Source organism: Calonectris borealis, chromosome 16, assembly GCF_964195595.1.
Source record: "Calonectris borealis chromosome 16, bCalBor7.hap1.2, whole genome shotgun sequence".
In the NCBI taxonomy this organism is placed as follows: domain Eukaryota; kingdom Metazoa; phylum Chordata; class Aves; order Procellariiformes; family Procellariidae; genus Calonectris; species Calonectris borealis.
In genome coordinates, this window is record NC_134327.1 from 20,729,479 (window position 1) to 20,746,265 (window position 16,787).

The following is a 16,787-nucleotide window of genomic DNA, read 5'->3' on the forward strand; positions in this document are numbered from 1 at the left end:
TGACCTCTCTATAAAATGGGCCAAAAAGTATCTTAGCTACTTGTTCCTGTGCCAGGACTACAAATCCCAGTTTAAATGGAGCTTGTCATCGAGAGTTATTTTTAATTATTTCAAGTGACAGAGACCTATTGCTTCCCTGGGCCGTGGTTAATCATGCTTACAGTTAAAAATGGGAGTGTGGATACTGTAGCTGGTGTGGATACTGCTGGTTGGTGTTTGTTGGTATGTTATTGCCCAGTTTGAGTATACGAAGGTCAGAACATCCAAGCTTTCTGCTGAAGTTAGTAGGAGCCACGGGTGTTTGGACCCGTGCTACGCTCTCAGTAGCAGGATGAACTTTTCTCAGAGATCAGATGAAGGATGTCAGTTTTGTGCTAAGGACAAAGGACGTTCCCTACTGAAATTTATATGTCAAAGCATTTCTTCCTGTTCAAATTGCAGCGCTGCAAATCTGTAAGTATTCAGGCGGATGTACGCAACTAGTGTCTCTGCGTTTGGTGAGACACGAGTATAGGTTTGGTAGAACCGAGGCTTTCAAGTGGGAACTCAACTTCACTCTCCCTTTGGTCACATTAAAATCCCAATCCACCCTTTTTTTTTTCCTGTTCTAAAATTTCGTGCTATTTATTAAATGGATTTTATTGTGGATCAAGTGGCTGTCAGTTGCCTGCTTGATTTTCTCATGGTGTTTTTTTCACCAAAATCAACATCCTGCTGAATCCAGTAATTGCTGTGCAGCCAGTGCCTGTGTTTTCAAAGCATTGATTTTTATTATGAAATTGAACATGCTAAACAACACTTACATCTAATTCTAAAGCATATCAGTAAGCGATGTCCTTTGGCTCATTATCTTCACCACAGTACCTTCTTATTTTACAGTTGGATACATTTATGCAAACTAACAAATATCTGAGTATTTATGCAAACTAACAAATCTGTAATGAAATCACTGGTAAGTTATTAAATCATGCTGGTTTTCCTTCAAGCGTTGCAAATTACCAAAAATTAAATAATTTAAATATAGTATTATCGGTCCAGGTATTTGCTCTGGCTTTTTCTGGAAACAGTAGGTATGCTTTGGAACAAATACACTGCTCTTAGAAGACGCATTATTTCAGTTGTAACCAGGATGTACTTTTTGTGGCTGGACTACTTTAAATGAAACTAATTGAGGTGACTGAAACCCACCTTTATGAAATGGAAATGTTGAAATGTAAGGCAGTATATTCTCTCTCAGGTTGTCTGATGTTTTGCCAGTATTCTCCGTGCAGTAAATCACAGCAATGGGGAAATGGGCCAAACACACTTCATAGAGTTGTTCTGTTGGTTACCTTTTTGTGGTAAAAATACAGGAGCTTGTTAAAATACCAGCCTTAAGCTCCAGTAAACTGCCAGCATTGGCCTAAATTTGGGCACGTGGATTGCTGAATAGCAGTTTATTGTGAAAAGTCAATTAATCTTCACGTAAACCCATGCAAATCTCATAAGCCAGCTCCATTAGAATGTGTTCCGTACTCCAAGTACTAGTACCTGGGATTTTGTAGTAATATGCTTTATCTTCGTTGCTTTATGCTGATACTAAGAAAAATCTACGTTTTCTTCATAAAGAATGTTCTTTGTCTCCCCGGAATTGATGCAGTGTAATTTCTGTTCTGCAGTATTACACAAATGTGGTTGTGACTTCTCCTAGGGCAACAAGTACTTTCTTTCTGTATGTTGTTAAGTGAAACTTTCTGAATTGTCACCTTTTTATGAATACCAAGAATATTTTGTTGAAAACTGGACACACTGGGCATGTACACTGAGGGATGAAGGATGGTGGAACCCTGTAGTGCTCTAGCTAGGACAGGTCACACACAGCATTAGACTAGTCTGCCGTTTAATCCCACTAAGAAGCCTGTACTCAGCTTGTCTTTATCTTGTGTATTTAAATAAATTTTCAGCGATATACTCTGCTTCTGTGTCCTTGGGATTTTGGCCCAGCACGATTCTGCTCAGCTGATGATAACTCGGATTGTACGCTGGACAGAGCCGGGCTTGGTGATAGCAGACATTGAGCTGGGTTAGAGCAATACATTTATTTTTTTGTAAATGAAAAGGTGCTCGACATCTTTCCAAGTGGTGAGCAGGAGGCTTGGAAGCACAGATTTTACTGTTGCTGAATTTGCATTTGCATCTCCACTTTTCTGATCCTCCAGCGTGTTTCAAAGTCACAACTTGGTAGGAAAAATTATGCACAGTGCTTATATGCTGATAATTCACCTGATTAATTTTCTCTTCATTTGTATTGAAAAGTAATCCAGGATTTTTAAAGGCGTAAATGAAGGCTAGGCATTCAGTTGCTACTGGCTTGGCTTGTCGAGCACGCTGTGAAAGACAAGAGGTAGAGCTGGGGCACAAGGCATCCTTTTCTGGGGCTTGCCAGAGGTATTCAGTGGCATCCACGCGTGGGCTGAACAGCAGAAAACTGCGACCTCATCACTGACAGGTACAGCATCTGAGTTAGTGGGGGAGAAGGTTAAAGGAAATAGCAGAGAACCTGAGGGAAAGAAGAAAAAGGCTGGGTGAGGGGGGAAAAAAGCTGTGTTTAAACCATTTCCTTTCAAAAAGCAGCAGCTTGGGGCCCTCCAGCCACTGATGCTCTCTCCACAGTAGGTATCACTTCTATCACAGGGCACTTATTCACCATGGGATCTTCCTGCAAGTCCCACTTTCCAACAGAAAGATACTGTGGGGAATTACATGATGAAATGAGCTTCCTTTTTGCAAGTTGAAATGGGTCAGAAATGGCTGGAGTGCCCAGGAGTGCGTTACAGAGAGCTGTAAGGGTTCACGCGGTTCGGGAGAGCATTAAGCCATCAACGTGGGTAGTTAGGAAAGAGCGCATCTACATACAGCAAAAGGAGGATGGCAGATTCATGCCTGTTTTTTCTTGTCTGCTTACCACTGCTTTGTCCCAAGGGAAATATATTTTATGTGTTATATCTGAGAGTCTGTTCTCACAAAAGGTTTTAAAAAAAAAAAAAAAAAAGGTTTTCAGAAAAGCAAAATGTAAAATTAAACCCCGTGTTGTTACATCTGTGCCCCCACCCAGAGCAGAATCGCATTGCTATGCTTCTCTGCTGTAAGTCCGTTCCCAAAGTGGTGTGAGCTGGGTTTGCCGCTTTGGGTTGTCAGCGGAGAGCACTGGCTCCATTAGTCCCCGTCTCAGCTGGCAGCTCATGCTCAGGAGATCCCAGTGAGAAGCACAAAGTGCTAATGGGGATGAAATAGAAGTGGTTTGGCAAAGTAATCATAAGGGCTCTCTGCGGCATCCTCAGCTCTGGCCAGTGGTGCTGCGTAACAGGAGGAGCACAAATGACAGAACCTGAAAGGGAGGAATTGCTGCTCAAAAAATAAAGAATAAAAGAAGGAAAAAAAGAAACACCCACAAAATAAGAATGAGGGCATTTTAGTAGTAGCAGTGGCAGCCACCGCAGATGAGGTAGTCTCGCTCTTTAACAAATGGAGCGTGAACCTGAATCCTTTATTTAGGCTCCATGTGGCTCTTCCCAAGGAGTTTGCCCGGGCAAGGGCTGAACAAAACCTCACTTTCCTGAATACCGGGTAAACAGAAACAGCATTCAGGTCACACAGCAGTGAGTGATTCCTTCACTTGCCAAAGAAGAAAGTGCAACACAAATAGAAATTGTAGCTGGAGCCTCATAATCTTACCAGGGAATCACATACATCCCTTGCCGTTATATTTTGTCATTAACTTAATAGTGCAATGCAAAAGATTGTGGAAAAGTGTCTAATATTTGTATATTGTTTGATAATTAAATATTGCTCATTACTAATCATAATTAAAGCAGTTACTTCCATTTTCAGCTCAGATGTGTGTAATTAAATGTACCTGGGAAAGAATTGCCTATTTTCTTTAAATAATTAACAGCTCTTGTTGCTGCGCTGGGTGCTGACCTCACACCTGGTCCTGTTGGGTTTGTCATAGCACTGCTAATTCCATAAGCTCCCATGGGCAGGCCACCACGCAGCATCAGCTCTGAGCTGTAGGATCAGCTGGTGGAGAGGGGCTCATCTCTGCACGAGTGAGAAGAGTTCATAAGATGATAGGAGCTGAGGGTCTGGCTCATGGATTGAATGTTTGAAGAGGGAAGTAAATAATCACGAGTGGGCAGTAGCTGGAAAGCAGAGCTTGGTCTTAGTGAGCCAAGGAGCTTGCACAAGCAGGCTGGCATGAACAAGGAGAGAGGGAAAAAGCTCATGGGATGGAAGGAGACTTAAATGGAGCAGAGCCTGCTCCAAGCTTTCCACAAACTTCTGCGCCAACTGTCCACCCACTGTTTTGCTTCAGAATAGGCTCAGAGGAGAATCAGTTTGGTTGACCATGCATGTGAACCTCAAGGTTCATACAGCTGACATGCAGAAGTGTCTGCCCTTTTCTTTGCAGGCACTTTTAAGTATCTGAAGGCTTCTGTCATTCTTTCAAACATCTGAAGGACAATTTAATCTAAGTCCTTTAGGTTTGTTCCAATTTGGTGACTGGGGAACTGGTAGTAAGGGACCACATAGGCTTTAGTTTGGATAGGAAGAAGAAAACAAAAGCAGATTATGAAAATATTTGAAGAAGTTCCTGCATCTTGGGAAGCTTTCCTGTCTCTCCAGGCATCTTGGCTTTGGCTGTAACTGCTTTCGTTTATCTGGGGATGGCTCACTGTGCTTTTCTAACCTATGATTAAATGAAAGGCAAAGAGTCTAAGGGGATGGTTTTGGATATTGCTTATGCTAGGGTAAAAGACTAGGAGATGTTATTAATAACCCTACACTTTCCAAACGCTTTTAAAAGATTTTTATCTTTAAATCAGTTGCTGAAATAGCACCTTCTGACTGTACGTATGCTTCATACCCAGAGAGTGTATTTAGAACAGCACCTTTATGGTACAATCTGAGGATTGTCCCGAGACAATTGTCTATATTCTATGCTGCTTTGGCACTTTTGTGTAGAAGGATGCCTTCCTTAGGATGTGGACTATTTCCCTGTGCTCGTCAGTAGAGCCAATGCTCTGTCTGCGACTGCATTTTTAATTAATCTTGGACTTGAACAAAGGTAGAGACTGCTAGCATGTCAGCATCTCTTGCGTCCAACTGCTGTTCTGAGTTGTGGGTTGGTTTGAGTGATATTTATCAACTGCTTTTGTTTTAACCAGATAATGATGATTCCGATGTAGAGATTCAAGAGGATGAAGGATCCGACAGTGAAGTGGAAGACAGGCAGATCATGAAGCAGCGCACCACCACGGAAACACTACTGCAAGGTATCTTAACCTTTCCTTAGTTGCCTTTATTCAGAAGGATATACTGGAATTATCTGAGTAACCTTAAATGTCAGAAGACCCTGTTATGGTTCAAGGATATTGGCACTGCTCAGTTCTCATGAGCTGTAAGAGGATGGTGTCTTGTGGAGAAAACATAGTGCTTTCAGGGGAGCAAATTAAGGATTATTTACTGAAAAAAGTACTGTGTGAGAAAAATCCTTCCTTGGTATTGCCTTACAGATTCTTGAAGTAGCTTTATACAAAGCCTTAGAAAAGTAATACCATTTCTCATTGCAAAGCATTTATTTTCCTTTAGCTGTTGACACTCATTCTAGTAGAGGCTTCTTCAAAAGGAGACCTTTAGCGAGTCCATAAAGCCACCTGCACTGACACAGTCACGGGTGCAACACACCTGAGTTATTTCTTTCAGGGAAGGACATCTGGCTTCTGCCATTGTTTATGTGGAGTGGAATTGCAGCCTCTGGCTGCTGATTCCACTAGAGCCCTGGTCAGAAGCAACTCAGAGAAATTACTGTCTGAGGGTCTGTGTTTCACTTAGGTGGAAAAAGAAATGTTCTGCTTAGTCTATAGTCAAGCAAAATGAAACCAGAAAATCAGGTTAGTTCTCCTTGGCAGTCTTGTTAGCGGTGAGTGATTCTGACCATCAGCAAACACCTCTCTGGGATCTGGATGAAGTGCCTCTGTGGGTAATTTCATGTGCCACTACTTCTGCTGGAACCTGTTACTTAGATAAACTGCAAATATGTGTTTTTTCTGAGTTGAATTCTGCTCTCCCCCCTCTGTCTGAGACCAGAGCAAGAAGTTGAAGTTCTCAATATAATTCAAGCATTTTTATCCTCAGTTCCTCTCTTTTTCATAAAACTTGACAATTCTTGATAAGTGGTAGAAACATGAATATTCACTAAGGATTTTTACATTTTCATTTCTCCGGGAAGGGTTTGTACACGGTTTTTAGAGTTTTGGAGGTGACTGTGTAACTGTGATACTTCATCTCAGAGTGCATCGTAACCTAGCAATGTGGGTATTGGCTGCAGTCAGAGTTAGCTCTTAATACCAGTTTTAGGAGTGAAAAGCTTTATTATAAAAGTGGTAGATTTTGTTGCAAGTAGAATTTTTTCTAGAAAGAGCTGTGTTATCATTAATTACACTTACTGGAGACTCAGCATTAGCTTGTCAGACTTAAAGCAAGCAGTTCAAATCCCTGAGATGTTTTCTCTGCTGTGCTGTTTAGATTGCTTTCTATGCTTTTGTAGGTCTCTTCCTAGTGTTTAGTAAACTACTTCTGGCAGATATTATCATCTGACTTTTGCATACTCTGAGCATGCTGCTTGTTGACTACACAGTTGCCATCCCAATCTTTACTCTCCTTATCTCTGTGTAAATTGGAAGCCTCCCTTAGCTCTCTGTCCTCTTTTTGCCTCTCACCTGCTGTGAACTACTGAAGCCGCTCCAGGTATGTTAAATGGCTCCTGAGATGCCTTTCCTACAGGTCCTCCAGAAGGAGTGAGGTTGTATTCCCCCATTCTGACTCACAACACTTCAGTCCTACAGTGCTCCAGCGCAATCTCTGCTGGCAGAGATGGATACAAACATTGTTAGACTCTTAAGGGAAGGATTGCTGGCTCACTTTTCTGCTTTGCTGAGGTTACTCATCATCATCTTGGGCAAGTCGCCCAATTGCTCTAGCTGTAGCTACACACTGAGATGAACAGCGAGCACTCTCTCCGTACCACTGGCTTTGGTTCAACATGCCTACACTTTTTGTTTAGGAAAACTCACCAGAATCTCTGCTTCTGGTGCTAGAGTGAGCTTGCTCAGTCCTGCCCATTCTTATCTGTCCAGAACATAGGAACAAAAGCTTGGACTGTATCAAGACACCAGCTCCTTCGGGAGCTCCAGCCTGATCCAGAGTGTGCGCTTACGTGACAAGCAGTTCTAGCCTTGAGAAGAGGCTCAGACCTGCACCTCTCTCTCTGTGTAAACGGGCCCCTTTGGTCCAGCACCCTCATCGATAGTGAGGTTATATGTTTGACTGTGTGACCCTCACCAACTGAAGTGCTGGAGTCGTGTCTAGACTTGAGATTAATGTCAGGTGAGTCAGCTTCTTTAGAATATCAGGCCTGAACATTCACTGGCCATTTGTCATTAAACACACCAAGAATCTGTACGTGTACTTCAGCACAGGTAGTTTGCATTTAAAATGTACTTAATTATTAAGGCAGCGTGACAAGAACATTATTTCTATTAATTACTGCTCTTTTCCTTGACTCAATTCAAGAGATTTCAATCATTTTCTTTTGAAGCATTGTGTCTCCTTACACAGTGGTGCTTCTGAGCCATATTTGCTCTCAAACGAAGGAGAAATGGTCCACTGTGGTCAGTTCCTGTAGTTGCTGTGATTCAGTTTTACATCTCTAATTTCCAGGTTATTAGTATTGTAAAAGAAGACTTCCTCCCTCTGTCTGTAATAGGTGGGGAGGTACTCCAGTGTGTTTTGCCATTATAGAGGCAAGATGCTCAGGGAGAGATCATCTCTGTTATTAGGTCACTTGGTATAATTGAGAAAAATCAACACACTTTCACCCTCAAGAGTCCTTTCATCAGGTTTGTCTAGATGCAGCAAAATTCAAACTAAATGCAGCTTTGACAATATTGCTCCTGGTTTTATTCTTTTAGCCAATTAAAAGACTTGAAGGTATAGGATTTAGTCTCCCATAGAGCAGAAAAGAATGTTAGCTGGGGGAGACATGACAGGCTGCTAGCTCGTGTGGTACAGAGAGAAAATTGAACCCTTATTCCCCATGTACAAAGAGGAATAGGCAGCAGCAGGTTAAGGAGGAACCTGTAATGCGCTATGGAGCTTCTATCTCCGTTGAGTTCAATGGTTCTGATTCAAGAGTACAGCAAACCCAGTTTTAGAAAGCCAGGACGGCTTCTGAACAAAGAGGGAGCAGGCACGGGGGTGAAAATAAATGGCTAGGAAGAAAGTCGCCAAACTGACAGATGCTGGCTTACTGGGTTTGTGAAACTACATCCTGTTTTGTTACCACAACATCACAATTGCAGGCAAGTCTCCTCCTTGATGGGGCTGCTTATAATAAATCCATGTGTCACTAATCATTTGCTTTTGTAAGTAAGAGAATACGTTGATTTATCATCTGCAACTTTTAATTTTAACATTGTCAATGTGAATAAAAATTCACATCCACTTTTATTCTGTCTGGCAATAGATAAGTGAGGTTGTTACACAGATAAAATAGATGCACGGACTTCCCTGAGGTCAAACCGTGAGTTAGCGATGGCGTTTGGAATAAGACTCTGTTTTGTCAGAGAACCAAAGAAAAAGAAATTCTTGCCATGTTGAAGGTCTTAACCATCTGCAGTGCAGAGAAACATCTTGCCTAAAACAGGCCATAACCAGTAGCTTGCAGCAAGATGGTTGTTCACATGCAGATGGGGTGGACATCAGGGTGAAGAATGCAAAGCCTCGTCCTAGGAAGCTGCCATGCCAAGTCAGGCATGAGGTCTGGCTGGCCTGGTCTTCTGTCTCCAGCACTGGCTGAAACAAAATGCTTGGGGAAGAGTGTAGGAACTTCCCTCAGGTTCCCTCCCGCTCTCAAACTGTTTCAATCCTCATCAGGATTTCCTGAGCTGGATGTGGTTTCCACAAATTTAGTCTAACCTTCAGTAGATGTTTGTTTGTTTGTTTGTTTTCTGAGAACCTTTCCAGTTTCCCCTTGAACTAAAGTGGATTTTTTTCATCCACGCTATCAGAAGTGGCAGAAGCAATGTTGTGTTTACATGTGCAGATCCATCTTTCCAGTCTCATTCGGACCAGAATTCTGAAATGCATTCTGGAATCATGAGCAAATTCAGGATCTCTCCTCTTCCCAGCGATAGCACTGGCTGATTGGGTGGGCCATGGCAGACTGGCACACGCTGTGCTTGGAGCAAGGTAGGCAGTGGAAACGCTACTGAATGAAGCAGAAATGATCCACGCTTGCAGAACTGTGGGACTGTGCCTGTCTATAGTAAATCACCCTCTATTCCACACTGCCAGGATCTTTCAGCTCCTGTAAACCAATTATCCGAATGCTTTAGCTCTTATGTTTCCTTCTGTAATGTTGGTGTAAGGGACGTTTTTGTCCTGTTTGGACCACAGAGACCATTTCACTACCGAGACAGTAACAACTTCAGTCCCATTTGGTCTTTGTTGTAAGAAGACAGCTTTATAAAACTCTGAATGTTTTTTAGTAAACAATCAGTCCAAAGTCAAACAGTGAGAGAGCAGCTCTCTTGGAGCCTCTTACCTTTGCAAAACTGACCCAGAGGATCAATGTAGTAATGATGTGCTGGCAGCCAGGTTAGCAAGTCTACTTGCTACTGAATGGATAAAATCTTCGCCTCTGAAAACCTGCATTGTTTAACATAGCAAGAACAAATAAGTCTCTGAGTGCAGCAGATGAGAAGGAAGGGGTTTTATTAAGAAAGCAAAGTATACCTTGTTGGAGGAAGTGGAACCAAGTATGCAACAATCAAACTGGAGGTGAGTTTGGGCGCAGACAGAGCGCGTGATCCCGTGTCTCAGCGGACGTGGGCTGGCTTGCCAGCGCCCGCTGTTCCTGTGCTGTAGCCAGGCCTGCGGCGATCCCCGGTCCTGTACAGATGCATCTCTCAGAGGCAGCGCACGCCGAGCAGCACATATCCAAAGCGTGCTGATGATGCTGTTGCGGCAGACAGTGTTTTGAGATGATGATGTTTAGCTTCCCTGTCTTGGTTCTCTTCTTAAAGTTGAGCTTGTGATTATTAAGTAGGAGCTGGCTAGCAGACATTGGGAAAGGGCCAAAGGTACCCTGCATGCTGGGGGGAAGGCTGCGGAGGCTGAATTAGCCATCCTTTTTTCAATCCTGTAGGGAGAATGGGAGCTTTGACATAGTAGCAAGAAATCTCAGGTGAGCTTACACAGTCCTGTTTCCAAATCCCTCCATAGAGCGTGCAAGCTGAAAAGTAGGAAAGTCCTGTTCTCAGTGGAAATGGTCAGACTCCGCTTGTGGAAATTCTCTCTCCAGCTTGTGCCCACGTTCGGATTTCTGCTACTGAATTTCTAGAATGTTTTCCTTCCCTCTTACCTCCCCAGGTGTGTAGAAACCACAGGTGTGCCATCAATATGCAGGGGAGTGGAGGGATTCAATTAGGAATGTGCAACAGCTGCCTGCTCCTTGATGGATGTCTTGTTCACATTGAGTTCCTGTGGCTGTCACCTGCCTAATTTTTAAAAACACGTGTTAAGTAACTAGTCTATTTCTTCCCTTCTCTCTGGTTCCTAAAAGAAATTACATCTCTGAGACCAAGAAACGTATGTAAGTGCGTTTATCTTTAAAAATACAAGATGATAACAAATCTGCAGGTTTTCTCAAAATGTTGCATTCTTCTCTGTTGTGGAAATGAGTCTTGATAAGAAAAACATGCTGAAGCCCACTGCAGTTGTCTAGGCATCATTCAAATGCTGTGTGATCCCATCTCTGATCTCTCAGCTTCATCCATAGGGACAGCTGCCTCTTACTGGCATGCAGCTTAGTGCGGGATGTGGTCTCCCTCTTTACTGTTCCCAAGTCATTCCCCCGAGTCAGTCTGTTCAGAAACCCTTAAGAAAGAGTCATCAGAGTCTCCCCACTGCTGCAGTCAGAGTACCTGGAGCTTGTGGTTTTGAAAAAAAAAACCAAAACCAAAACAAAACAGAAGAAAATGTCTTGTTCAGAGTCATGCCACGCTTGATAACTAAAGTGCCACTAGGGAGGATTTGCCAAGGGTGTTGCACGTGCAAACTTCAGCCGCAGACTCAAGAAACTGTCAGTGTCCTCTTGATGTCCCAGCAGTTCCAGCATAGCCAGGCCTGAATCTCAAAAATACCAGGAATCTGCAGTTCACATACTGGGGCTTGCAGGTACTCTGCATCTCATGCTTTCAGAGGCCAAAATAGATTCTGCTGTCTGCACAGAAGGGAGAGCTATAGACCTGATGTGGCATCAAGTGGGCAGAGGTGAGTCATGTATGAACAGCAGTCTTTACACGGGTTCTGCTGGGCACTGAACTCTTCTTACCTTTCCTTTCTGTGTGGCATTTGTGATTATTGTTTGTAACCCCAGAGCTCCTTTGAGAATCCCCGCCTGATTTCTTGGCAGTTAACAAGAAGTACAGAGCAACAGAAACAAAAATCTCTTCTAACCTGGCCAGGCTGCTCTCTTCCTGATGGTTCTTCACGAGCCCTGGTGTTTGCAGGTGTCTCGTTGCATGTGCTTGCCTTGATTCAAAGTCTGTGAGAGTGAGGAGATGAGTGGGTGTCGTGGTTTAACCCGGCAGGCAGCCAAATGCCACGCAGCCGCTCACTTACTCCCCCCCCGCCACCCCCCAGTGGGACGGGGAAAGAATTGGAAGGGTAAGAGTGAGAAAAACTCGTGGGTTGAGATGAAGACAGTTTAATAGAACAGAAAAGGGAAAATAATAATAATAATGATAGAATGAGTGATGCACAATGCAATTGCTCACCACCCACGCTGACCGATAACCAAGTAGCGATCGCTACTTCCTGGAACACGCCTACCCTTCATATACTGATCATGACGTCACATGGTATGGAATACCCCATTAGCCAGCTGGGCTGGCTGTCCCGGCTATGCTCCCTCCCAGCCTCTGCATTTGGTAGAGCATGGAGCTCTCCTTGACAGGGCACTTAGCAACAACTTTAAACTAGTGTTAGTGTGTTATCAACATTCTCCTCATACTAAATCCAAAACACAGCACTAGGAAGAAATTTAACTCTATCCCAGCCGAAACCAGGACAGTGGGTCTGGATTTCGCATGTACCGTGGTGGTGGCAGAGGGAGAAGGCTGAGGCATAAAGAATGGGTCTGGCAGGAAGGTATTTGGCTGTGCATTAGCAGGATTCAAGTTCTCCAGCTGTATGAAGTCAAGGGGGAAAATTTCACAAATGCATCTGCATTCAGGGCACCTCAGAGGACTCTACCAAAGTGGTATTGCTCTCCATGAACTTTTAAAAATAAATTTCTTCCTTGTGAACTTCACAAAGTGCAATTTTATCCTGACTGGGGCTTTGTACGCACGGCATACAGTGGGTCCTTGTGTCTGTGCTCCTGGAGTGAATATACTTTTCTAGTAAAGCAAATATAGTTAGTTGTAAACCTTATAAAAAAATTTTGGAGAGTCAGATTAATCTCTTCCTTGTCTCTTCAGGTCAAGCGGGAGGGAAAAAACAGTCAACACTGTTTGAGCCACTGGGTCTAACTGCCAGTGCTTGGAGGAAACTAATCTGGGGAGGGAGAAAGCTGATACAACTGCTCTTCTCATTTTTATTTATTTCTGTGTGAATCTTTGCAGATTCCTGTTCCCCGGATAAAAGTCTGTGAAGTCTTTAGTTTCCTGATATAGCAGCTGCTGGACCATATTACCAGGCTCATGTAGCTGGGGAAAGAGGGGCAATCAAGTGTGTTTGGAAACGCCGAAAAGGGGCTGCAGTTTGGAATTCACAGAAATGAATTTGTCTCAACTTGAAAGAGAGCTTCCTCCCACCATCTCAGCATCCGCTCCCAGCCGAGCTGTCTTTGGCTGTATGTTTTGTGTCAGCAAAGTTAAGTGCTCCGTGGGAGGGAGGAGGTGTTTCTGGACGCTTTCAGCCTGTATTATGGCCATTGCGACACTGGACCTAGTGGAGAAGGAGGAGAGGTTGTAGGTCTGAAATGGTGGGGTTGAGACAGGTGACTCACTTTCGAGCAAATGTCCTTTTCATGGAGGGTGTAAGAAATAAATAGAAGTATGCTCATCCTGGGCAGCAGCTGTAGTGTGCTCAATTAATCATTGTACTTTGGCAATGCCTAGAAAATGCTGCTGAGCTCAGGGCCTTGTGCTAAGGGCTACGCTCACACTTCAGAACGCAGTGCCCAAAGGGCACATAGGTCAGAAAGATCAGGTAAAAGATTTATCCCAATTTTCTGTGTGCAGAGGTGATGCGGAGGGAAGGGAGGTGTCTTACCTGAGCTCACGCTGTGAATTTACATTAAGAGCTGGAGACTGAACGCGGATCTCCAAACTGGGAGCAAAATGTTTCAGCTGCAAATCTACCTTCCCCTCATGGTAGGTTGTCCTAACCTCTCAGGTTAAGTGTCGCTTCTTGCTTCAGGCACAGGGTTAACATATACCCACTGCTGGGTAAGAAGATGTAAGTCATTCTAGTCCTGTGGATCCATTGTAGGCAGCTGCACAGGTTAGTACAATGGCAAGCATCACATGCAGAGGAAAAATGGCAAATGCTCACAGGCTTAAAATCATGGATGCACGTTCACCTCTGATCTTTGATAGCTCAGTGACTATAAACTGTGGCGATGCACGGAGATTAGATTTGAATCCAAAGGTGCAGTGAATTACAGTCTGTTCATTACTAACGTTTTACCTAATTATCACTTTGTACAGCCTGTCCCGGCTGAATTCACATTATCTGTAAGTAAACATAACAGGCTGTCACCCGCTTGGAAGCTGCGTGAACCTCTGTGGCCAGAGTGCTGCAGCACTAATGCCGCAGCAAGCTGAGCCCAGCTAAATTGAACCCAGGAAATGTCAAGTGACAAACACCCCCGTACCTGCCAGCTCCCCCTGTCCGGTGCAGACTGCCTCCCCCCCCAGAACACGTGGAAACGCGCCGCGGCCATCTGTCACTCCTCTTGCTCCCACACACGGAAACTTGGGGGTTTACGATCTGAAAGTTAAAATAACGCTCCCGCCTTTGTCACGGAAGCTCTTCAATGTGGAAAATCTGCTTTCGCTCCTGTTTAGTCTACAGCGTAGTGTGCAACCTGAAGCTCCAGGCCCTCTGCATGCTGGGGTGTCGCCTCTGAGTGTCCCAGGGTTGCAGGACCTAATCCTGCTGATCCCACAGCTGCTAGTTCAAAGAGGTGCTCCTGGCTTAAACGGTGTAGGGATCAAAGCCTGGGCAGTACCTGGTTCTCGTCCTCCTCCAGATGTAAGCAGTTAGATGCCCATAAGATGTCCTTACTGTTTCCACTGATGGAAGAACAGCATCCTCCAGGCCTTCTGTTAGCGTTCTCGAAGCTCTTGCCTTGGCATTTTTGAACTGTCCTATTTCATCAGCTCTCCTTATGTGATAACTTGATTCTCTTTTGTATTCAGGATCTCTCTCAGCTTTGTCTTACAAGTAGATTTTAGGAGCTCCCTGGTGCTTTCTCCTTTTGAGGTAATAATTCTCTGTCTAATACTTTACGCTGAGCCTTCTACATACCAAAATTGCAGTTAAACTCTTGGAGCCATCTGTAGGCTGGGCAAAAATGTGGTTCCATTGTCGTCTAATGATGTCAGTTGTAATCATCTCCAAATTTACATAGTTTTGTCTAGTGTAAATTAGAGCAAAAAAAGCTCTAAAGCTTGAAGAGAGGTCTTCTGTTCAGGAATCTTCTTATAATTCCACCTCCACTGCCTGTGTTATCAGCAACCCAATGGATAGAGGACACCGCTTTTTATTTAGAGACATGAGATCCTTTAAATTATCTGCCTTGATGCAACCAGGGTTTTTTGGTGACCTCTGGATGGGTTAGCTAGCTTTTTGCTAACCCAAATCAATCTGCAAAGGGGATGAAAGGGGCCTGTTGTCTTTTGTACTTTGGGAGGTACAAAAGAGGTTTGACAGGATATATTTTAAAGTTGCTTTGTTTTCATGCTAAAAAAAAAAAAGATTGTGTCTACATTGGAAAAATCCGTATTTGGCGTAGAGAAAACTAGTGATGACAGGAGATAAACAGGTGGTGAAATGCGATGGTCGCAGCAGGACTGTTAAATAAGCATCTGGTTAGTGCTGAGTGACTTCTGGTGGCTGCAGGAGGCAGGGCTGAGTCACCCAGTCAGCCCACACGCAGAATTTCCCCAGTCACAACTCTGCTATACCCATTCCCAACACTGCCCGGGCTCCCTTCCTAGCGAAGGAGACCATGCTAGCATCTTCCCCGTTTCATATGGCCTCTACATAGCAAAAAGTAACAAAGCAAGGCGCAAGTCTGTTCTCCCTTTTTAGTGAACTCCCTACAACCCTGAGACCTCAACCTCCCTCTTCAGACTTACACATCCAACTCTCAACAAGAAATTCTTGAGGTTTGCCTTGGCACTGCCCAGGATTCCTGCAAGATGCCAGTCCCTACTGGAATATCAGAAAGGATCTGAGCACAGTGAGCTCTCTAAAGGACAGAAGGCTTACCACATGGAAGAGACGGGCTTTTGTTCTCTGTGTACCAAAGCAGAGGAAGGAATATACCAATTCACAGGTTTAGGTTGGAAGGGACCTCTCGAGGTCATCTAGTCCAACCCCTCTGCTCAAACAGAGCTCAAACAGGAGGTTTGAGCAGATTGTCCAGGACCACATCCAGTTGGGTTTTGAATACCTCCGTAGATGGAGACTCCACAATTTCTCTTGGCAACCTTTTTCCAGTGTTTGACCACCCTCACAGTAAAAAAAGTGGTTTCTTGTGTTCAGATAGAATTTCCTGTTTCTTAATGTATCCATTGCCTCTTGTCCTGTCAGAACTGTCATACCAGCATAAGGTAGCTCTGGAAATACCATCCTGACTGGAGTTACTGTCAGCCTTACCCTCTTCTACCTTCTCCTGAGCTCTGAGGCTTAACAGTGGGGGTGACCTTACATGCATTGGGATCTCATCCTCTCGCTGCCATTTGACTAGTCCTCTAAAATGTAAACTCTGAACTTTATCTTTCATTCTCCCTCAGTGTTAACCGTGAGCCAGGCTTTATGGAGATTCTCTTTGCTCTTGCAGGAAGAGCTGGTGCACGGATCGTGGGAACCATGCAAGGTGGAGACATGGAGGAAGATGTAAGTAATCGTCCCACGTGCCTGTAGAGCTTCTCTAACAGTGCTTTAGAATGACAGCCCTCTCCTCAGCTAGAGAAACACCTTTTTACCTGCTGAATCTTCATGCCCCAGGCCTGCTTTTCCCCTCCTTTTCTCCAGCTGGCTGCTCTCTCATCTGCACATATTTTCCTATTTTTCTGTCGCTCTTGGAGTCTCTGTGCTTTATCCTCAGCCTGCAGTGCATAACTGGTGGCACACGGGCTGCAGGAACGCTGTTTTGTTAGGCTGTTGGGGCAGATTGCTGGGAAGAGGGGATGAGTGCAGTGTAGCAGGAGTTAGACGCGTGGATCTAAATCCCCTACGTTGCTCTAAAAACACGCTCCTTGGAGCCCTCTCAGTGGCCTGTACTAACAGCATCAGTCCTTCATCCCTCCAGATGAGGGGACAGGGATGAGAGCAGAACTGTGAGCTGCGCCCCTTGGGATCCCTGCCTTGCAGATAAAGCTGTCCCATGGCTACTGGTTATGGTTGACCTGGTGAGCGGATAGTGGCTAAACACACAGGTTTGT

The 16,787-nt window shown here is 44.3% G+C and overlaps 1 protein-coding gene across 2 annotated transcripts in view; it reads left to right on the forward strand.

Moving 5' to 3' along the window:
- Positions 1–16,787, forward strand: part of CLUAP1 (clusterin associated protein 1) — a 71,760-nt gene that overhangs the window by 50,633 nt on the left and 4,340 nt on the right. Inside the window, exons 10-11 of one of the 2 annotated variants that reach the window (XM_075165910.1) lie at positions 5,208–5,315; positions 16,184–16,239. In XM_075165910.1, the coding sequence (XP_075022011.1) occupies positions 5,208–5,315; positions 16,184–16,239 (164 nt within the window). Of the gene's footprint in view, positions 1–5,207; positions 5,316–9,145; positions 9,262–16,183; positions 16,240–16,787 lie in introns of those variants that run through there. The other variant, XM_075165911.1, reaches the window with a different exon arrangement.